The sequence below is a fragment of the Hydractinia symbiolongicarpus genome, chromosome 5 (genome assembly GCF_029227915.1).
Source record: "Hydractinia symbiolongicarpus strain clone_291-10 chromosome 5, HSymV2.1, whole genome shotgun sequence".
Classification (NCBI taxonomy): Eukaryota; Metazoa; Cnidaria; class Hydrozoa; order Anthoathecata; family Hydractiniidae; genus Hydractinia; species Hydractinia symbiolongicarpus.
The window spans coordinates 18,348,286-18,371,962 of NC_079879.1; the positions used below are offsets into that span (position 1 = coordinate 18,348,286).

Genomic DNA, 23,677 nt, shown 5'->3' on the forward strand with positions numbered 1-23,677 from the left:
CCTTAAATTTATTTCACAGTAATGAATTCCTTCCATGTTTCTGTGGTTTCCTAATTTGTCGATGGGAAAATGTTGGAAATTGTTTCGTTGTAGCCAAAAATCTTAAATTGGCAGTGACACTTGTGACTTATTTGCTTTAGCTCTCTAATGATATATATTTCATTGCTTACATACTTTTGTTATAATTGTATCTCCTAACAATCCTTTTGTTTTTATTGAACTATGCTTAGCAACATCACACAAAAACATTCAGGTTCACAATACAAAACTTATAGGACTTGGATAAAATCAGCCTGTGAAAAGAAATTGTTGCCTCCTAAACCAAGAATTTTTCACCCAAATGCTTAAGAAGTCTACTGGGTTATTTTTAAGAATCATTGTAGATGCGAAAATATATTATTAATAATGCAAGCGAATGTTTTAACAGATAGTTTCGATCAAGTGATTTAGCAGGAATTTAATTTTTCCATTTCACCTTAGGTATTTGCTAGCAAACTAACTTATGTTCAACCTGTCACCACTTGGAATTTACCACAGTTAAAACAAATGATTATCAATGGTCCTAATAAATACCCTGGGTATGCCTTCTGTTTATTGTTAATTTGTTTGGTTGTTTCTTTCTTTCCTTACATACCAATTTTACTCCTCGTTTGATCAAATGTGTTTTCACATGTTCAGCAGAACTAAATTGTATATTCAGAAAAGCAAGCAAAGCTAGCATCATTGGCAATTTTTAACAGGGAGTTTGCGGGCAGGCCTATATTATGCCTGCATCCACGCTTAAATTATAATTTTCCAAGGCCGACTTTACTAAAACATAACATAGTTTGCGGGCAGGCCTATATTATTATGCATGTATCCACGCTTAAATTATAAGTATACAAAAAATGTAAACAAATGGAGGTGTTAAAGAAGACATCTTGTTTTTTCCTATAGTATAATAAAAACCTCTTGCGTGCATCCACGCTTTAATTATAATTTTGCAGGAACTTTACTGAAATAAAACAGTTTGAGGGCAGGCCTATATTATTATGCATGCATCCACCCTTAAATTTACTTAATTATGCTGTTGCCAGTATAGCATGCATAATTCGCGCAAATTATATAAATAAATAAAATATGGTAGCTTTTGAAAAGATTGCGAAGGCGGAAACAAATGGACAAAGCATGCCGTGAACGTAGGACCTTTCCTATTCCTTCCAAACATTTTGCTCTTTTTGAGGAATGTCTGGAAGGCATTCTAAGTCTTCTCGGAAGGTTCAGTAGAGCTGAAACAAATAGAAACAAGTTCAAATTTTTTTTAGCGTTTTATTCCATTCCTACCTACTTGTGTATTTTGAGTTAACATTTTGTGTTTCTTTTTTTTGATGAGAATTTTAAGTTTGTTTTTTTAACAGGACACGTAAAGCAAAATTTTTCTAAAATGTATATCTTGTGTAAATATTGATGATAAATAAAATAAATAAATAAATCGTTGGCTGAGAAGAAGGCTGAGAAGGCTTAGAAGGTGCTGCAGAAAATACCACCATTAAAGTACGCCAATTTCTGTGTGTAAGTAGCAGAAAGCTTAATGTCCTTGCAGATTTTGCATGAATCTTTTGTAATTATCCAAAAGACATAACCGTACAAAATATAGCCATGTTTATGTTTCTTTTACTGCAGTGCTGTCATGATAGAGTATGAAGATGGCCGTAAAGCATTGTTATCGGACAACGAGAATGATAGGCAAGCAGTTGCCAAGCAACTTTTAAGTTCTTCTGTGGCAACCTCGAGTAGGAATACTGACCGACCTCATCAAGAAAAAAAGGTGGTTACTTAAAGCAAGTTTATTATCAAGCTGTGATATTTTTCCATTTTGTTTTAAGACTGCCAGATTTTATTTAAGTTCAGTTGAGTCCATGTAAAATTTACATAGAGTCATGTTAACATGAATTTTTTATATCGAGTTGTCCAAATTACACATGCACTATAACATTGTACACATACGGAATAGCTTCATTTCAAGAAAATGGTGTATACATGAACATTCATGTTATTTTAAGCAGAGTAAATTTAACATCGAAATGAGTTTCATTTTGCCTGAAATCATGGAAACATTAATAAAGTCTATATTAGGTAACAAAATAATTTTTTTATTTTGGCCTGTAAATGAAACCCTGTGTATTTACGGCTCTCTTAGAACAAAAATTCTTGGTACTGAGTTAGAATTCTCTTATTAGGGGGTATTAGAGGAACCTCTTTCATTACATTAGTTTTCATTGAATTTATCTTTGACAAAAGTTATTACTTTTCTGCTAGATAAAAAATCAAAAAATAAATTTGATAAAAGAACGTAAAAACTATTTCACAGAACCTGTAATGATTCTTTTTAAACCAGGTTTGTGGTACTACTTTCAACCTAGACATTGTAATAGTCCTGGAAACAGCTCCCTTTTTTAATACCCTGGGTAGATGACTTTTTAACGCCTTGCTATAAATTACATTAAGGCAATGATATATTCAAATACTTTGTTATTAGGTTCATCGTCATTTAATAAATGGAGATGTTCTACTTCTAAATCGTCAGCCAACACTGCATAGGCCTAGCATTATGGCTCATAAAGTATGCACATTGCTATTCTATTTTTTAGTTACAACATTATATTCACCTTTTCTGTTGAAAATAAATATAGGATAACTTTGCAAAAGTAAAATTCTTATTTACTTGTGTTTTACTGTTAAATTGTCATTTTTATGCTTTTTTACCTCAGGCAAAAGTTCTTCAAAAGGAACGCACATTGCGTCTTCATTATGCAAATTGCAAGTCATACAATGCTGACTTTGATGGGGATGAAATGAATGCACATTTTCCACAAAGTGAATTGGCAAGATCAGAAGCATATAATCTTGGTAAACCTACTCATTATATGTTTTTGTAGTAACATTCTAAGTGTCTTATTCTTTTCTGTTGATATAAATATTGGGTCATTGGCAAAAATGTCAGAGGCCTGAAACAAGAAAACAAGTGCCATATTGGCATAATGTTTTGTGCTAATTAATGATAATATGGGCATATTGTATGATAATGGCAAAACCCCCTAAAAAGTTGTTTATTTTTATGAAATTAAAAAAATATAACTTAAAAGTCAACCAAATGTAGTTTGTTATGATATAAAGAAATTTTTGTGAATTTTTCTGGTTTTAACACAATAAGTACCCAATACTGTGATGCCAAAGGAGAACAATTTGCCTATAAATGCTTTACACTAACATCTTATTTGTTTTTAGTATTGGGCAAAACTTTGAATAAATAAATAATAAAAACATGTGGTAGCGTTTTTAGCTTGGTTGTTTCTTTCTCTAGGCTTTATTACTTGAACCTAATATATCCATTAGCCCAACCATTTTTATTTTTTTTTGTATAGTATGCCATTTTTGCAGCCACTGACACATTAGGGTATATTTTTGTTATATTGTTAGAAAGCTCACACTGACGTAACCAGAGAGGTTTTGCTACCGGTTTACCGGTATGAGATCCCAAATTCTTATCCCAAAAAAATAAAATATATATCCCCCCCCCTGCCAAAGCGGACAAAAGTCCAATATTATGTATAGGTCAACATTTTCAAATATATGTTCAACTTTTTCGTATATATGTTCAACATTTTGTATACATGTTCAACTTTTTCATATATATGTTCAACATTTTGTATACATGTTCAACATTTTTCGTATACATGCTCAACATTTTCTTACACATGTTCAGCATTTGCTTATATACGAACAACATTTATCAACATTTTATCAATAAAATAACTTTCATGTGATGAAGTTAAGTATATGCATTTCATGTAATGAGTTTAAATTTTGTACAGTATCAATATGTTGTTGTCCGTCGTATAATGTGCGGGGACTTGGGTCCTGATAATGAGTAACCCAATGGTGAAGCGCTCACATGATAAACAAAACTGGCTGACCTAAACGATGAACAACAAAGAACGATTGCTCCTCTATAAGAAGAAATACTGAACCATCCATCGTTCACGGAATCCATTAAAAGAATTCTTTCACCGAATGCATCACCAAGACTTCCTTCAAGAACAAATGAAAAATCTTTTTCGACTCCCAATGAAGAATTCAGTGCTATATACAACAGGAGGAGAATATCTTCCACTTCTTCTTCCAGAAGCAGCACCACAACAACTACCACCAATAGCAATATCATACCCCCAGGTGGTATTGGTCATTCTTCTGACAATTGTATTTCTCTTGATCCTCTACAACCAAGCAAAAGACCAATTTTCCAGAGAGGAAAATCTCACCACAGAAACCACAATAAAAGAAGTCAAAGGGGTGTAGCAGCAGCAGCAGCAACATCCTCTTCGAAAAAAACAAAAAATTCAGTTTTGGTGTATCGAACTAAGGATGTTGTCCTCTTACCTTCCTCCAGAGAGGAATATATTGTGAAGCACCCAAGGAAGGCCATGTTGATAAAAAATGGTTTTGTTAGGAGTGAGCTGGAAATTGATAAAAGTTGGAGTGAAGAAGAAGTGATGAAATACTTTCGAGAAGTATTCAAAGATAATCTTGACTGACTTGACTTGATTTGTCATACCTAAATGCCACAATTGACGTGGTGATTTGTTATCCACTGTTGAAAGCGGGTGGAAAGCCCAGTCCCTTTCAAGCTCTTGCAAGGTCCAATTGATTTGCGGTAAATAAACAAAATGAAGCGCATGCAAGTCACTTTCATCTAACAGATCCAACAATTGCTCATTTTTAAGAAAGTAAAAAATATTTTAATACCGTTGAACGACATTTCTTTTCACTTCACCCCAAAAGCGTTTAATACGTTGGTTGTGCACTGATTTACCGCATATCATACTGCCTCGATTAATACCTCTTTCGTTAAACATAAATCTGGCTACTTCAACATTTTCTGTTCCAAAATCAGCTCTCACACGCGACGGGATGCTGTTCCCGCCAACAGCAATTTCAAATAATTCAAACACAGTTGAAGACCTATTGTTATTGCTACACTTCAAGTACGTGATTAAGCGACTGTACCCATCGATAGCGCCATGTATTACGAAAGCCATCGTATAATCTTGTGGTTTCCGTCTATGTGCCTAAGAGAAATGAATACATCAACCGTAAAGCAGCAGCATTTCATTTTATGAAAATGGTCATTGCTAAAACTTTTACTTACCAAAGAGAATTTGGTGCTTTCACGTGATACACTCTTCTTACAATACTGAGTGTTTTTAGCAATGCTTGGCTGACCGGATTGACTTCGTTTATTGCTTCTCTGATCCTTTGTCGTTGTACATATATACCTCTTGATTGACATGCTCCAGTAATGTAGGTTTAGCCAGCGTTGGGAAGAAAATTTAATACCTCTTGCACAACTTCACATAGATCTGCGTGGCTTATTTTTGAGTAATACTCTCGTGGACCACTGTTCTCGGGTGTATGAACCGAACTGAATTCTCCTTCTTCTTAACGTTTTGGTTGATACACCAATACATTTTGCCACATCATTCCAATTTCGATAAATATCAAATAAATCTTCCACATCAGATTGTACAACGTCCTTCCTAGGCCTTCCTCAACAACTTTCAGTTGAATTAGTTGGGAAAATATTTTGCTGGATTTCTGAAGTAACGTTTTCTTCGAGAATCCTTTCAAATCTTTGTTTTAAAGAATGGATTTCTTCCACTATTATATCTAATAAACTGACAATTCCATCGAAGTTTTCACATCCTGCGTCTATTATTCTTCGATTAAATATTATCAGAAATTGCAAACAATCCTCTAATGTCCTACACAAAAATTTACAAATATTGATGTTCATTGCAAATACTCGTCTTCTTGCTTGTGAGATTAAAGAAGGCAACTCGTTTAAGGAATTCTCAATGGTTACATTGTCAGCCATCTTTTAGGATGATTTCCCGCCTTTTCATGACTCGTTCACGCACTTGCACGCGCATTTACTTTGCGCATTTAACACACATGCAAAAAGTTTGATATATAAATAAAAAAGTTTGTAATATATATCAAATCTAAACATACATATTATGTGTTGTTGAATTATACACAAAAAGTTAGCAATATATAAATGAAAATTGATATAAAAAATAAAAGTTGACGTTTATACATAATGCTTGATCATATAAACACAAAAGTTGACCTATTTACAAGAAAGTTGGCTTTGTATACACGAAGCTTGACCATATAAATATAAATGTAGACTTTCGTCCACTTTGGCAGAGGATAAATATAAGCTCTAAGTAGTGTTTTTCTTCAGCAAATTTGCAATCCTTCAAAACGATTAAATTGCTTGAGTTTGATGTACATGCGATCACATTCGTAACATTTTAATGTTTTGAATTCACAAGCCTACCACCATCTTCACTCACTCTGCCATTTCAAAATAAATCGAGTGAACGATAGCTTCAGCCTATGTTATAGACCCAACGTTACCTATGTGAACGTAGGCTAGTGAACGGTTTCCCGTCTAAATCAATACAGCCCTGGGGACAAGGTTGGTAATCACAATTTTATTTTTCGATATTTGTATGTTTTCAGTGTTCAAACACGTGTATAACATAACAAATGTTTTGTGATTGATAAAAACTCCTGCTGGAATATATTTCGAACAATAATTGTTTTATGATTGTTCTATTATGAGATTGACAACTGTCAAATGTTTTTATTAATTGTATTCTTTTTCATAGCAACATGCCGTAATCTGTAATCTGCTATGATACATACTGAGTGTCAATATTTATCTATTAGACAGCTATATGCTTAATTTTTAGGTCCCATACATTTCAGAGGCTTTGATATTGGCCATTACTCGAAACTACCTCGAAAAATCTCTATGAAACCTTATAATTGGGGAAATTATAATAACTCCTGTTAGAATTACCCTTTGAACTTAAAACTTGCAACACAACTTTGTTTCATCAGGAAGAATCATAATCAGCATAATACGGACACTTGATTAATCCGTTTTTTCGATGTTGTCGGGTTATACCCAGAAAATCGGAGAAAACCCGATTTTCGGGCAATAATGCGATCCATCTAAAAACCGGAAGATATATTAAATAACTTTTATTTAGCTTTCAGAAACTTCAAGCAGAATGTAAAAATTCCCTCTAGAATGAAAGTAATTACATTTTAAGCAGATAGTGGCATTTTTACCAAATTTCAAGCTTCTGATTACGTCACAAAAATGTGCTAACGTAAGCAAAAATTTATTGCTGCCATTTTGTTCCTTTTATGACGTACTATAAGTGTGCCATGTTTGATTCAATTTGAACAATCCTTTGAAAAGTTATCGAGAAAATTAAGAGGCCTGGGGCGAGCAAACGCAAGTCATTTTTATGTCAATGTTAATCAATTCACCTTTATAATACCCATGCATTGATAAAGTTTGAATGCATATCCCTTAACAGGTCTAAAATTACTGATGACAGAAAATATCAAAATTTGCTATTACTTAAATATAATTTATCATAATTTATGCTGCATAATTAAGGGGCTATTTCTTTCATACCTGAGATTCAAATCTGTATGCTCCAACTGCTCCGGTGACCAAAGAAACAACACAGAACCGAATCCAAGTGCTCCAACATTTTTATGTGGTTTAAAAATATAGCTTATATTTTTGCATAATTTTTGCATAATTAAGAAACCACGGCTCATTTCTAAACAAATATGGCTGTTTCAAGTATTCAAAATGGTTTTTCACTGCAAGAGTTTCACTAGCGAAAAAATGTGCGCCAAAGAAATGGGTTTTCGGAGCAAGAAGGCTTTGACCGTAGTAAGTCAAATTATTAGTTCTGAGTGCTCTAAATGCTCCAAGTGAACTGCTTCTCGAGGAGTTCATCCAGATTCGATTCTGAATGCCCCAAATTACCAAAGAAATGATAGTTGGAGCACTTGGAGCATTCAGAACCGATTCTTGTGTGCGAAAGAAATAGCCCCTAAATCTGAAATTCTTTAAATGTGAATATCTTGAGAACGAAAAGAGCTTTTTAAAAAATTTAAAAAGACTTGATAACCAACTTTCTAAGCTCTATAATACAAGCCCAACATCATTTTATACCTTGGGATCTCTTTAAGTCTTTAAATTTTGTTTTTTTAAATAGGCAAGTCTTTCATGCAAGTCTAGATTTTTCCACCTCGTGTTTCTTCCTTTTGTTTTAAAGAACAAATACTGCAGAACACTTCCTTTACAGCAGGTCTGGAATGACCAATAACAGCAGGTTATTAAACAGTCAATCTTACTCTGAAGAAAATGTATCTCTACTTCTTTTAGACTATTTATGATTTAACCATGTATGATGACTCTATTTTGTCAAAGTTTTTTCGTATTACTTATTTTTAATTCTCTTTAGTTAGCACAAATCTTAATTATTTAAGTCCAAAAGATGGCAAGCCGCTGGCTGGTTTGATCCAGGATCATGTTGTATCTGGTGTGCGTATGACGTCAAGAGATACACTTTTTAATCGGTAACTATGTCTGAACTAAGTGGATTTGGTTGTTTAGAAGCTAAATTTGTTGAATTCTTCTTTCTCCTTTTTCAGAATTTACAAACTTGTTTTATATTTCGTTCTAGGGAGGATTACCAACAATTAATCTTTAATGCATTAATAGATAAGCCAGGCCGTATAAAGTTATTACCACCATGTATAATGAAACCAGTTCAGTTGTGGTCAGGGAAGCAAGTATGTGCACTTTTAGTGTTTGGGAAACTCTTTTTTTTTGATCTTTTGCAGAACATATATATATTTGATAGATTTTGAACGAATTTCTTGTGTACCCTGATAAGTCCAATTTACAGAAAAAAACTTTCATTTTGCAGGTTGTACAGTATATTTACATTACTATTGTGCATGTCTATTTGACATTGTTGTTTAGGTCTTTTCATCTGTATTGCTGAACATTATACCAACTGGCAGAAAACCTTTAAATATGATAGGAAGTCGAGCCAAAGTATCTGATATGGTAACTGTTAGCATAGTTTACAAAATATTTACTGTGTAATTATTTGTTACTACTCTTCTTTTTTGACAGCCTTTAACAGTAAGCTTGTGTTGAGTTTTGACATCTCTCTAGTTAGTGCATTTTTAAATTTGTTTGTTTTTACCTTAGAACTGGCCAAAGGGTAAGACTAGCAGATACCAAGAAGCTCACGTAAACGATCCCTTTCTTATAGAAGGACAGGTTTGAAATTTAATCTGTATTTTATTGGTGGATGAGGGGTGGATTCTACCATTAGCTTATTTTTTAGTTATATCTTCCAAACAAAATGGGGTGTTTGCTGATAAACCTTTTTACTCTCCCTATGGTAGAGTGTATTAACCTGTGTTGCATTATTTCTTTGCAAGTTTTGCTTATGATGGTAAAAATTAGTTGAAAATAATTATTTGTTGCACAAAAAAGCTGATTATTGACAGGCCATGAAATTTTGATGTTTAAGGAGCAGCTACCTAAAGCATATGCCTAAAGCTGCTTTTACACGATCAAATTTTATATGATATATGATCATATAAACGAACTGTTGTTCTCATCATACGCATTGTTGTTACGCGATCATACATTGTGCATCATATTTTACTTTCACTTCTTTTTCTTCATAAACATGAGTGACAAGAACTTGCCACCGCTGCTGTAATAATTGCAGTTATCTCATAAAATTCAAGAAGAGGAAATAAATTGGGTGAAGTTATGGCTAAGTCGGCGGAAAAAAACTTAGTCTTTATAAGATTTAAATGTGGGAATTGCGTTTAAAAGAGGAGAATGACTTTAAAAACTTCAGCACAATTTAGAACGTGCTATGATTGGTTAACATCTCAATATACATATGATCATAGAAATTTTCATCATATAACGTAGATGTGTCCACAAAAAATTGCATCGGATGCCTTGTGTTAAGCGATTAAAATAAAAAAGCAAAACTTGTGTTATTTGAGCCAGATAATGCAGGCTGGAGACGAGGGCGGTATGACCTGTATGACACTATTGATGTTGGTCACGTAAAATTATCTCGATTACTCATAATAAGCATGGCAGTATAAACTTGGTGCATGAGTGACGTCTATTCGTTCTGTTTCAAGTAAATCTTTAAAAAATTCATTAAATATTCATCTTGGCTAAAGAAAAATTGTTCATACTATTTAATAGTTAAAACATTTTAACAGACAGTCATTACTTCCGTTTTTGGGCCCGATTGATCTGACCAATTTAGAAAGTTGCGTTAGGGACTTTATTTATTTTGCTTTATACTTGTTGACATTGTTTCAGAAAGTAAATAAGTATCACAACAGTGTTTATTTGCAGGTTATAATACGAGATGGAGAACTGATGACAGGACTTTTGGATAAAACACAATATGGTGCTACACCATTTGGACTGGTACATTGTGTGTATGAAGTAAGTAATACTACATTTTAAAAGTTTCATTTATCTTTTTTTGATATTATCAATACCAAAACCCATTACCTTGTAGTTATATGGTGGCAAAATATCAGGAAAACTTTTATCAGTATTAGCTCGTCTGTTCACAGCATATCTTCAACATACTGGTTTCACACTTGGAGTTGAAGACATTCTTGTACTGCCACCTGCTGAAAGGAAAAGGCGTGAAATAATGGCGGATGGACGACAATGTGGTAATGACTCAGCATTAGAAGCATTAAACATACAGAGTTGCGATCAGTGAGAGTTTTTCGTTTTTGCTGAGTTTTTTTCTTTGTTCTTTCTTTTGCTGTAATACTAGATTTATAGATTTATAAATAAAAAAAATCTAAAAAGCATTTGTTGCTCCAAGTGTTGCGTCACCTAATTGAATATTAGTTTTTCTGTAAGTGGATTCAACTTCCTGTTGGTCTAGCCTAAAAATAACAAAAGCATAAAATTTGTAGCAGAAGGTTTGTTTGTAGTAAGTGTAAATCGAGAGTGACTTAAAGCCAACAATTATTTTTACCCCGGTTCACATATTTACATGTTTGCTTAAATGTAGGCTTTTTCATAGAAGAGGTAAACACACACAAGAATTTAGGTGTTCTTTTGAAAACACATTCAAAGTGTGAAATTTATTGTAAAAGGTTTACCTTTAAAAGCACATTTGAAATACTTGACATGTGCTTTTTTGCCACATGTATCAAACTCTTTTTGAAAAAGTCTGTAAAGACGTTAATGCCTTTTTTGTTGTTATTGACATGCAATTATGTTTCAGGGAGACACTGAATAATCGCCTACAGGAGGCTCACCACACTGATCAAGGAAGTGAGTTAAAACTTCTGGATCTATCAATGAAGTCAAGAACGGATTCACTCAACAATAAAGTTAACTCGTAAGTAGTATAGCCTGTGTTTTTTCCGTTTTTTTCCTAATTTTACTTCACTCTTTTTGTATGGACTTCTTGGGCTTTGAAAGTAAGGGGGGAATAAAGTACCCACCTTTAATAACTTCTGACTGAGTTAACTGAGTTAAAAAAAAATAATAAATTGGTATAGTTATTTTTCTGCCGACGTTAACATTTTTTGTATGACGTCAATTCGAATTTTAAAATCAAGGAAGATACCTGTGAAAATCGCGTTTGAGAACTTTTTCGCCAATATTTAGCTATTCTATTTTGATTTTCTGTTGTTAAGGTCAGGTTTATAACATATCGTACGGTCTTTGCACACGAAAATTACACACATATATTTCATATGTTGGGTTAGGATTATGGGAACACAGATTCAACAGGTCGCGAAACTTAGCTAAAAATTTGACTTAATCAAAGATTTGAAAATTTGAAAGTTTACTATTGTTATTTTAAGCAATCTGTAATAAGTCAGTCGTTACAACAGGTGGAGTCAATTTTTTTAGAAAAAATGCTAGTCTTAAAAATATTAATAGTCGTAAAATCTTATAACAATTGAGCAAATAATTCAGTTAATAAATTTTAATTTTTCACGTGCACATTTTGACCCCATACCAAATAGGGTAAAATCTGCTTAACGAAAATAAATATATTTAAAATCCATGTATGTGGACTGTGCTAAAATAAGTTTTTGTTTTTTTAAGTGTTTGTATGAAAGGTTTGCTGAAAAAGTTTCCAAACAATGCTCTTCAGCTAATGGTACAATCTGGTGCAAAAGGATCATCAGTGAACTGTATGCAAATATCCTGTTTACTTGGACAGATCGAACTGGAGGGAAGACGTCCACCTCTTTCTATGTCAGGTAATAATACTTGTCTGCAAACTGTGCAGATATACCTTCGTTTTGTAGCCGTACTTTCTTCCTAACTTAATTTTAGCTTCCTTTTTTGGTATTGAATTTAATTATTCTTTCTACGACAATTCCTTTTATTATGATGTAACATATAAAATAACTGTTTATCCTATCTGGAGTAGTGTAGATGGTATAAAATCTTCACAGTATCTGTAAAAAATGCATCAAAAACACTAAGAAGAATTTAATTTACCAAATCAGTGTGGACAGGCTGTAAAGTCGTTACTTTTGCGCCACGTAGGCCAGGTAAAAAGCGTGTGAATTTCGCTAGTAGCATTCTTTAATTGCAAATTGGGTGGAAAAGGTTGTGGTGTTGACATGAGCAACAGCTGGCATGTTTCAAGAGTGTGAATTTAACCTAATAACCTAAGATCCTAAGTCCGTTGTAAACGCAAACACTCTTATATAGAAACAACCAATGTGATCACTTGTGGTGGCGAATTTTGAAATTAGCCATGGTGTTTCACTACATGTTGGTTTAATTATATGTTGTTCATGATTACAGTAGTGTTGTCTGTATACAAACATTTTATCTGCAGCTACCATTGTTTTGAAATGGGATATTATTGCATAAAATTTATTCAGATTGGTTTACTTAACTAAACTAATACACCTTCCAGAATCTACTAAACCCCAGAATAAAATGTCAGTATTTGTAATTTGCAGTAACAAGTACGTTTACTGAATCGCTATGAATTTATCCATTGTCACAAACTACTTTTAATCCTGCTTAGACATGGTGAAATGACTACTACATTTAAAATCAGGTTAGGATATGTTTAGCGAGAACACACAATCAGGCTTAGGGTATGCTTACTTATGCTTATTGGAGAAAAATTGAAAACCTGAAACGTTACTTTATGCAATAAGATGAAATGGTCTAATTTTTACCTTTAAAAGAACTGCGACAAAACTAAAGGTATAATTATACAAGGCAAGTTTAGACAGAATAGTGATGTTAATTAATTATTATTGGTATAAGGAATTAGAAAAGTCTGTGTCTAATTAAAATACCCATAATAAAAGAAAAAACAGCAGGATTAACCAAGTCTGAGCAATATGCTTAGTATATGGTTTAAAAATTCTCCTATTTGAGCCTGAGTGTGCGTATAAGCGTTGTGCTTATAAAAAAACGTATACCTATTCTTCAATGAATAAAAGCTGGCTCCAATAGTACTCACCCTCGCTGGCTTTTCTTTGGTCCTATGAAAACGGATTGATTTAATATGAACGAAAAATAATGTTTTATTCTAGTGTAAACACATTACTTTAAATTCTATAAACCTAATCTATAAACTCCCCTATTTTCAACTAAAGATCTGGTAACCTTAGACGTAGCACCAATATGTTGTTAAAAAGATAGCTTCAAAAATGTACACTAGGAAGAAAGTAATTTGTGTTACAATGATTTATTTGCAGAATATTGTTTTTATAGGACGTTCATTACCGTCTTTCAGGCCTTACGATACGAGTCCACGAGCAGGGGGATTTGTCGATGGTAGATTTCTCACAGGGATACGTCCGCAAGAATATTTTTTCCATTGTATGGCTGGTCGTGAGGTATTTAGGTGTTGTTTCTTTTCATGTAAATGTGTTCTATAACTACTTAAAAATGTTGGGACTGGATGATGTATATCTCTTTAATAATAGCCGTCGTCTGTCTGTCTGTCCGCGAAATACGCATCTTGTTACAGAAACACGAAATGCGATATATAAAGGAGGGGCGACCCTGTGGATTTTTCCACGGGTTGACGACTAGTTTCAATAGATTATGTTAAAATGTCCCGAGTCTTCTCACATTATAGCAAAGTTATAGCCAAGTGCCAGCGTTTTTAATATACGGCAGGGTAACAATGTTTCTCTCTCCCCATTAATATTGTCGTCGCCGTCGTCGTCGTCGTGGTGATTGTGTTATGTTTTTTAGGCATGTTTGCAATAATTATGCAATTACTATTAACGCAAATTTATATAACCTCTCCGCTGTTACTTAGATATTTATGACATATCTTTTTCTCGCTATTATAGGGTCTTGTAGATACTGCGGTGAAGACCAGTCGCAGCGGTTACTTGCAGCGATGTTTGATTAAACATTTGGAGGCGTTGTATGTACAATATGATATGACTGTGCGAGATGGAGATGGTTCGGTCGTGCAGTTTTTGTATGGCGACGATGGTATTGATGTTTTGAAGAGCCAGTACTTGAACAAGAATCAATTTAAATCCATTGTCGAAAACTATGAGGTGATATACATGTTAGGTTTTTTCGCCAACTCAAACCTACCACCACATAACCCTACGACCGCTCAACCCTACGACACAGCCGTACGTCTGCTTAACCGTACCACCCTTGACTCAGCCTAACTCTGATCGTATTGGTTATTTTTTTTCATTAATCATCCTGCTACCTTTAGATAAGGCGTTGGGCATAACTCTTATTTCTTTTTTTCTATAGAGTTATGTATCTCTATTGAAACCAAAAGAAGTAAGTCAAGCTGTAGATGTGAAAAAAGCGCCAAAGCTACAACGAAAGGTAAAGCTAGGGGGAGTCCCTTGTTGGCATGAACACTTTTAAATTTACGGTTTTTTTTATTATATACCTAATTTATATTAGAACGAAGTAACTGACGATATGGTTTAAATTTGTTTGCTCTATATCAGTATTTTTTTTTTTTTTTTATTTTTTTCCAAAAAGTTAATAATAAAGTAATATCAAAAATAGTTTATAAACTTAGAAATAAGTAACAATGCTCGTGTTTTTTTAGATTATCTAAAATTAGTTCTAAATTTTATAACTTATCAAGAAATATTGCAGTTTGATTTGGTTAGTGTCGAGTTGGAGTCAACATTTATCCTTGCGAAAGCTTCATTTCCCTCTTATACTTTCTGCATTTGTAATGTTTTTTTCAATTGCATTCAATTGCAAGACTTCAGACAGCCTTGCTGTTAAGTATTTTTCTTTTAGCAAGTATTCTTTAGGTCATAGTCGTGATCATTACCTCGTATTCTGTTTTGTGTATATTTAGTGTGACCGCTGGAAGAAGCGAGTTGGCAAGCCTTATTCCTCCATATATTCACACAGTAGAAATGCACCATTTCATCTCTTCGAGCATGACAACAAAAAGAAAATCAACAAGAAGTATCCTTCACAGACAAGACAAAATGGACGCACTGAGGTTTCTGCTTTTACTTTTATTTTTTATTTTTTTATTTTATTACAATTTCTTTTTCTTGATTTTGTCCACGATATTTTCTTCATGAAAGGGTGTCACTTAATGTCATTCTGTGCATCGTCACTCGATAATAACACAATTAGTTGTGCAATCCGTTGCCAGTTTTAACTCAGTTACGCTGCTGTTATCGTATAGGCTGACCTAAAGTTGCTTTCAAGATGGGAAAAAGCTGAGGGACCCACGAAAGATAGGTGAGCAAGCATACAAATAAATTTATTTCAAACTATGACAAATTGTCCGCATATAACTATCAAATTGAAGGGACATCTGGACGCTAACTTGCTTAAATGTAAACAATACAATAAAATCTAACAGAAAAGATATATTCTTTTGATTTACCAACGCGTTTTGCTTTGTTCTCTGCTTAACACCTGTTCAGCCCATGCTAGCATGGGCTGAACAGAGTAAATTAAAGACCTAATTTGATCTATACTGTGCTGCTAGTTCTAAACTAAAATTCCTTTGCAGCAAGTCTGTTCTTATTATCTTCTGTTATTTTCTTCTTGGTCTACGTCTTGGCTTTGACCCAGAAACTATTAAGTCTGTGCAACTTTACCTAATTATCCTCCTTTATTCTTTTTAAGTGCTAAAATTAAGCTAGTGGTAATAAACTCAACCAAACTTTAACATTTTTTTTTTTGCTAGTTATATGGGTCAGTGCTGTCCATGTCCAGATCCTGTTCTGTCCAAATGCAATGGGAGCAGTCACTTTGGAGCAGTTTCTGAGAAATTTCAAGATGATGTGAATTTTTATATAAAACACAATCCTGATAGTGTTTTAGTGGAGGATGACGAAGACAACAAGTAAGTTAACACAAAGGTATATACCAACGTTTTTTACCTCTCATGAGTTTTTATATGTATGCATAGCACAGGTGGATTACACCTGATAAAATCATAAAGTGATAGTATATTTATAGAATGGCTTATAAAGCGGGGTAGCAGTTTTATTTTGACACATCCGTTCTTTTGTCATTCGCAACAGTATCCTTGTTATTCGCCTACTGCTGCAATGGATTCTTTAACTAAAATCGAATCCTTGTGACTCTTTGTTGTAAGCTTTCCAAAAAACTTTCTTACTATGTAGCAGTTATATTTGCGTTTCAATTTTTAGTGGAAATGTGTCTAAAGGAACATTTCTGCCCTTAATGTTGATCAAATACATGCGATCAATGGTAGAGCCAGGTGAAGCTGTTGGTTTACTAGCTGGACAGGTGAATGACTGAATTTTTTTAGTTCCGTTTTTTTACCAGAGGCATGTATAATGCACTCTATTCTTGGCCAACTTGATTCTTGATGGGAAAAGCAGTAACTCAATGTTTGAATACGCACATGAGAGAATGTTTAAATTTGAACTTTGGGTGATCTTGTCTTTGTCTTAGTCAATTGGAGAGCCTTCAACTCAGATGACATTGAACACTTTTCATTTCGCTGGTCGTGGTGACATGAACGTCACCTTAGGTATACCAAGGTTAAGGTAACGTCAAGAAAATATCTTTTTGTATCATCTTGCGTTATGCCAAATAAATTCTGTATATTAAACGAATATTTATTAATTTTTTCAAATTTAAAGAAGTGGCAAAATGTATTAAGTTTACCTTGGATGGACGACTTGTTTTTGCAGTTAATTCGTCTCCGTCAAATGGCAGTGCAACATTTTTAATTGATAACACTGTTTATTTTTTGTTAGATCGGTACTTTTGCTTTTAATTTTTCTATAGTTTTACTAAAAACTTATAGCACAGGTAGCGATAATAAGTAGACAGTCTAATATAAGTTTTAGACTTCGTTAAATTGCTACTTCTCTATGTTGTTTGCTGTAGAGAGATTTTGATGACTGCTAGCGAGAACATCAAAACACCACAAATGGACATTCTCGTGCGTGCTGGAGAAGAAGAGAATGCGAAAATTATTTCAAAACGAATGAATAAGCTCTTGTTGATACAGGTAGGAACAGACCCAGTTAGCGTTCGTAACAATTTTTTGGAGACCTTGCTACCGTATCTATAACATGCAATATAAGTAGATATTGTACCCTGTTTTCATATTTTTGGTCAGAAAAAACCTTATCATTTTCCTGTTTTAAGTATACCAAGCAACATTCCAACTGGGAAATAAAACCCTTCTTCCTTACACGAGTAAAAAAGAACAGTAAAGCTGTTAAGGACAAAATAAGAAGTGCTCAGTATTTTGAAGTCTGCTTTTCACCACATATGTCTTAGGTATTGCAACACATATCCGTGCACGAATCGCTAACGTCATCTAACTATGATAACGTGTAAGTTCATTAAGCATTTTCTTAGAATGCTTGCTGCTCATGATAGAATATTTAATTTGTTCTCAGATCATAGACATCTGGCACATGCGTGCAAGCAATGTTTAGTCGAGCATTTTTTTTGAGATAATGAAACATCAGTCTTTCAGTTGCTTTCAACTTTCAGGTGTACTAGTCTTGTAGTTTCTTGGAAAATCAAGGTTTTTATCAGTTGATATCGTGTTTCTTCGATTAGCATCGTGTTTCTTCAAATGGGTAAAGTGTTTCTTTCCCTGCAAATTGCTTTCCAGAAAATATCCTCTACGCCTTGATGCGCTCAATTAAAATGTATCAGGAAGCACAAATATCGTGTTCATTATGTTTTAAAATTATGCGTTATGTTTAGAACGAGATGTCGTGAGTTCAGAATACGCTTTGAATTCCTACCAACGTATGCGTACCAGGTATCTATCTATAATAATTTTTGTCTTTAATCTTGACTTTTGCTGTATTCTGTAAGAGCATATTTGTCCACAGAATTCGTTTTATTGTTTACTATGGTCGTTAGTGGTATCATTGATTTTGATTGTTACGATATCTGATGTGTTTTACAATCCTACAAAAAACGGCCTTTCTCCTACACCCACTACTTTTTCTATATTTCAATTACAAGAATCGGTGTATCCGAGTGTACCCGACCAGTCTTTTGGGCAAAAATGATTGTGTCATCCAATGCTAAAGCTGCCGCACCTTGGACCAATTTTAGCCCAAATTAACCAAAGGAAAAAAACTCTAATTTCAAAAGGAACTTGGGATAGCTGTTGCAGTCTCAAGGTCGATGTTGTTGCTTTCTTACAACAAGTTTGCTTTTTTTTAGAATGATTATGACGTTACACCTGAAGACATTATCTCGTACGTTGAAAGTGTTTTTATCAAGAGGATAGCTACAACAGTGTCCAAAATAATCAGAATTAAAGAAAAACAAAGGTAAGCGCTATTGTAATATTATCCACTTTGAGCAGAGCTTTTAATGTTTTCCATATATATGGTTACATTCAAGGTGAAATTAGTGGGAAATCAGGAGTTAACTACGTATCTTTGTTTATTACTGTTTAATTGATATCTGTCCTATATAAGCTCATGAATTTACTTTTTTGTACTGGGATTTAGCTATAAAAATTTCAAGTTCGCTAGATTGTTCTTGAAGTTAACTGAAATCAACAAAAAAATATCAGCAGTATCAATTTTTATAACATTGATTTTTATTTTATTAAAATCTACTCTTCCGAAGTACGATTTTCAAATTTTTGCTAGCAATTTCCTTGAAAAATGGTAAATGTCTAGGAATGTCTTTAAACTTGTTTGTTCACCGGTGAAACTCTATTTTTTTGTAAAAGCTATCGTTAGAACACCTTTATGTCCGTTTAAACGTTGTAAAAATCCATAAATCAGTTACAAGGGTTTGATATCCAGCAAGCATACAAAAGAAATAAGAAGAGCCACCAGTTGTTTATGATAGAAATCGTACCTGCTCTGTATTGAGATGTTCATGCTAATATGTCTTCTGATTTTTCTTAGACTTGTTGAAACAAGAGCAGACGATACTGCCACTGCAAGATCACGCAACACAAACGCTGAAGGTTATACTTCAAGTACTGTTGCTTTTCCTGAAAAACTTGAGCTTGTACCAAAGTCTTAAGACTTTTACATGTAAGGTTTTCTTTCAAGGAATTTTTTTTTTATTATTGTTTAGAAAATCCTGAGGTAGCTCCAGAAGAACCGGATGATCTTGCCGATCTGTCAGATGACGATGGACACGATGGCGACGCGGCTGACGTTAAAGGGAAAAACCGACAAAAGCAGGTACCTTTAAGTGTGTTCTCGATTGAGAGAGTTGTTGCATACGTATTAGAAACTTTAACAAACCTTGAAACTGCTCTCAAAACCATAACAGAAATGTAGCATTATATTCGCCATTCCATAGACTAATTTACGCGGTTCCAATATCAGTTAAAATCATGCTGCTTTTCTAGTTTACTTCTTACGATGATCCCGAAGAACAGCAGGAGGAGATGGAAGAGAGTTTTGATTCATCAACAGTAAATGGTAAAAATAATTGGTTTGATCTTGCTCTTTGCGTTCTAACCCTTGTCAAAAGCGTACTATGGAAGTGTTGATCACCTGTATAAATTACTTTGTTTTAGTTGCAATCAAGGGAGAACCTGCAGACTATGAAGAGCAAGGTAGTAAATATTCTCTGCTATGTTCAAAAAGTTTGAGGGATATTCACTTGTTTTTAAAAAAGTTATACCTGTGAATTTAAAAAGAAACAAATTCATTGGCCTTGCTTGTCAAAAAATGTATCAGTCCAGCGATTGATTAGATCGAATTTTTTACCAATAGCAAAAACAATTTTTTTTAACATAATCATCAGACTTTGCGGGTGAGTGTATTGTGTTCTTCATTTATTTCTTAGACACCACTATTGGCGATAGCGGCAACCCTGTGCTGGATGTGGAACCAAAAAAAGAGCACTTGCAATCTGCAGACGTCGAACAAAATCCTAGAATAATGGTAGATAAGCGTTTGTTTATTTTTTATTCTATTGTTTACTTTTAAATTCGTTGTCTCAGTTTCTAACAAAATGTCGTGTTTTGCTTTGCAGAATGTATTGAGGCGTGACAGACATATTATCGCATATTTGGTTGATGAAGAAAGTCAATGGTGTGAAGCTACATTGCAAGTTTGTGGCTTTTTCTTAAATAGTTTAAAAAGTAGATCCACAAATGTTCACAACGGACGTTCACAACGGAGGAAATCTTTAATATTAATTACTTTATGTAAATTTAGTTTCCTCTCTCGGGAAGTAAAGTCATGTTGGTTTCCACAATTGAAAAGTTGGCAGAAAAGGTAGCACTATATCATCCCTTGTTCATCCACTATGGTTTTTATTTTTAAAACATTTATAAGCATATTGAGGCTTAAGAAGAACTAACGATTGATAAGTTGTGCTTAAAGTGTTCATTATAGTGTGAATATAAACTGAACTATTTTTTTTATATTTGTGAGCTTTTGTTCTCGAGATATTTAGGGTCATAGGAGTCCCACGGTCGCCGCCATGACAGTGTGAATTAGAACTTTCTGTTCGGTAAAATACTAACTTGTGTGACGAACTCTACGGGGATGTACAAACGCATTCTGAATAAACGGAGCGAGGGAATGCTAAAATGTGCCCCCTGTGATTGTATAAGAGTAATTTTATTATATTTTGAAAAAAATTATCTTTATCACAATAAAGTAATGTTTCACCGTTATAAATATAGTTTTAAAGTTTTAGACATGAGTTATTATTTGGAAAAAATGAGTATTTCGTGTATTCAACTTTATCATAAAATTTTTCTTGTATTTTTTTTTTTTGTATCAAAACATCTTGAAAGACAACAGGGTGCTTCATTTAAAAATTATTTTTTCTATGATGATATTGTCCTAGAATTTAACTTGTCTTTTTCATCGCTCGAACCTTTCGATAAATTAAAATTTCTTTTGGAGACCAAGAAGGGAGTGCATCCTAACAAGTTCTGGGTGAATGTCACAAATCAACAAAATATGTTCGAACCAAGTTGGCTTTTGTTCGATAATGGCGGTGACCTTTTTGGGGACGAATATTAGACATGTAAACTGCGAAAATTTAAAAAGTTTTTTATGTTGTTTTCGTGATATGTAAGAATGGTTTTATTACATCAAAACATATATGTAGTTTTTTTCGTTAGTTCTCCTTTAAAAGTATTAAAAGATATGCTAAGTATGCTAAGTATAATGTTGAGATCAGTTCCTTAGATATCTATTCTTTTTTAAAGTCATGAATAAATTAATTTTATAAAAGTGAGCCATTTTATACCAGGAAGAGCAATGTAAGAAGTATTTGGCTTGACTGCACCTCTTTTCTTTTTTGTGAAAAGACATAATAAGGTTTTAAAAAATAAGCATTTAAAAAAGCATATTTTTCAGCCAAAAATGAAATTTTGCTAAGCATACGCGAGCCTGCATTTAAATTTTCTTTTTCTTTTAAAAAAACATGTATATAGTTATACACAAAAACAACGAGAATTTGCGATGTGCACAAGTAATACCTTCCTTGTTTTCAATTTTAGTCTGTGATACATGAAGCTGCAGGAATCAGTCGAAGCATGGTCGTTGAAAGCAAATCTCCTGATGAGGTTGGGCGGTCAAGGTTAAAAACGGAGGGCGTTAACATGCAGGTAATAAAAACTAATACGCTATGTAAGATGGCATGGTTCAGAGCTACCCTGGAAAGTGACATTTAGGATATAAAAAAATAACGGCACTCGTGAAAGTTTCAAAATCGGGTAAAATGGGGATTTTATGTGTGAAATCGTTGATTGCTAACTTATTGCAGCCAAAGTTTGCTGTTGTTGGCATTACACTATTTTTGGAACATTTAATTTGGAAGTGTATAGCTATCTTTAACATTTTTTAACGAATAATCTATCTAAGATTCTTGTGATTTTGTTCCCGCGTGGTTTAGGCCTGTTACGCCTAAACCATTATTCAATTTTTAGTGTGAAATACTTTCCGTTTTCACTTCACATGTTAGCTATTTTGATTCAACTTGCACTCCAAGGGACTTAACAATAGTCTTGTCCAAAATTGCAAATCCCTTTTGGGTATTGCTTGAGATTTTAGTAAGTAACAGAGGCATTACTTCATTGATTAGACTTTTTGTTTATAGGAGTTATGGAAATATCCTGAAATCTTAGATTTAAACAGTTTGTACAGCAACAACATTCATGGTGTCGCAAAGACGTATGGGATAGAAGCAGCTCGAAATGTTATTATCAAGGTAAAGACAGATAACGTGTCCAGCTCTCTAAAAGAGAAAGCATGGTTTATCTGTGTAAACGTCTTTTTGATGATTTCTTGTGACTTGCTGTTCAAGCCTGTAATTATTGTTACTCGTAAGTTGGTATATAAGGCTCATTGGTCGGTTTGAGTGAGTTTTAGTTAAAAGAACGTTATATGGAGTGCTTACGCGGTTCAAAGATCCGTGAAAATGTTTTCTTTCAAAAGCTTTCAAAAATGTTTTTTAATGATATCCTTTATAAATCCCTTTTAGTACTTTTTTCCATCGAATTACAAGCAATTCTTTCAAAATACCATTTCTACTTTAGGAAGTGCAAGACGTGTTCAAAGTTTACGGTATTCACATCGATGCGCGTCACTTGTCGTTAATAGCTGATTACATGACATTTGAAGGGGTGTATAAACCGTTTAACCGAATCGGTATCGAATCGAATCCATTCCCATTTCAAAAGATGAGTTTCGAGACAAGTACTCATTTCTTAAGAAGTGCTACTGCTTTTGGACAACCAGATAATTTAGGCTCTCCTTCGTCGAGGATTGTTGTAGGACGCGTTATTGGTCAGGGGACTGGTATGGTGGATTTGATACCTAAAATATCTGTATGATGAGAATTTTTTAATAAAATAAGATGGAGATATTTTGTATTTGTCAATTGCGTCACTCTTAATACAATTCGACAGTCTTTGTATATAACCGTCTCTAGTTCAAGTGAAAGTGGACTTTACTTTCAGAATGACATTTTCAGTCATCATGTTTCTTGTCCTTGTCTTGCTTCCGTGAGAGGAACGTAAAAATGTGTAAAATCAGTGGATGATTGTCTTCAACTATCTTGTTGGAAAGAAAAACTTAATTATACCTCAAAAAAATTCAAAATTTTTTGAAAAATTGTAAAAACTAGGGAGTTAGTTGAGTTTGTTTAGAAGCCTTGTAACTAAGAGACTGTCTTTAGAAGGCCGCGCCTTTTTATTGTGTTTACAAGGATACCGTAAAATGCCGAAATCAAGCGCAGCGCTTATCAGTGGTTATAGCAAGATTTTGA

General features: G+C 33.7%; 1 protein-coding gene across 1 annotated transcript in view; it reads left to right on the forward strand.

Annotated features, from left to right (window-relative positions):
• Window positions 1–23,273, forward strand: part of LOC130645078 (DNA-directed RNA polymerase I subunit RPA1-like) — a 42,429-nt gene extending 19,156 nt beyond the window's left edge. The window contains exons 7-40 of the mRNA XM_057450937.1: window positions 481–578; window positions 1,663–1,807; window positions 2,519–2,602; window positions 2,751–2,889; window positions 8,385–8,499; window positions 8,607–8,715; window positions 8,909–8,995; window positions 9,143–9,214; window positions 10,331–10,423; window positions 10,500–10,708; window positions 11,229–11,345; window positions 12,065–12,222; window positions 13,709–13,833; window positions 14,299–14,514; window positions 14,726–14,803; window positions 15,297–15,446; window positions 15,639–15,694; window positions 16,149–16,307; window positions 16,618–16,717; window positions 16,886–16,980; window positions 17,327–17,450; window positions 17,726–17,781; window positions 18,164–18,221; window positions 18,635–18,744; window positions 19,336–19,397; window positions 19,511–19,620; window positions 19,791–19,863; window positions 19,962–20,000; window positions 20,234–20,331; window positions 20,423–20,500; window positions 20,608–20,667; window positions 21,909–22,016; window positions 22,508–22,618; window positions 22,947–23,273. Of these exons, the coding sequence (XP_057306920.1) occupies window positions 481–578; window positions 1,663–1,807; window positions 2,519–2,602; window positions 2,751–2,889; window positions 8,385–8,499; window positions 8,607–8,715; window positions 8,909–8,995; window positions 9,143–9,214; window positions 10,331–10,423; window positions 10,500–10,708; window positions 11,229–11,345; window positions 12,065–12,222; window positions 13,709–13,833; window positions 14,299–14,514; window positions 14,726–14,803; window positions 15,297–15,446; window positions 15,639–15,694; window positions 16,149–16,307; window positions 16,618–16,717; window positions 16,886–16,980; window positions 17,327–17,450; window positions 17,726–17,781; window positions 18,164–18,221; window positions 18,635–18,744; window positions 19,336–19,397; window positions 19,511–19,620; window positions 19,791–19,863; window positions 19,962–20,000; window positions 20,234–20,331; window positions 20,423–20,500; window positions 20,608–20,667; window positions 21,909–22,016; window positions 22,508–22,618; window positions 22,947–23,243 (3,789 nt within the window). The 3' untranslated portion in view covers window positions 23,244–23,273. The remainder of the gene's footprint in view (window positions 1–480; window positions 579–1,662; window positions 1,808–2,518; window positions 2,603–2,750; window positions 2,890–8,384; window positions 8,500–8,606; window positions 8,716–8,908; window positions 8,996–9,142; window positions 9,215–10,330; window positions 10,424–10,499; window positions 10,709–11,228; window positions 11,346–12,064; window positions 12,223–13,708; window positions 13,834–14,298; window positions 14,515–14,725; window positions 14,804–15,296; window positions 15,447–15,638; window positions 15,695–16,148; window positions 16,308–16,617; window positions 16,718–16,885; window positions 16,981–17,326; window positions 17,451–17,725; window positions 17,782–18,163; window positions 18,222–18,634; window positions 18,745–19,335; window positions 19,398–19,510; window positions 19,621–19,790; window positions 19,864–19,961; window positions 20,001–20,233; window positions 20,332–20,422; window positions 20,501–20,607; window positions 20,668–21,908; window positions 22,017–22,507; window positions 22,619–22,946) is intronic.
• Window positions 23,274–23,677: the final 404 nt, after the last annotated feature.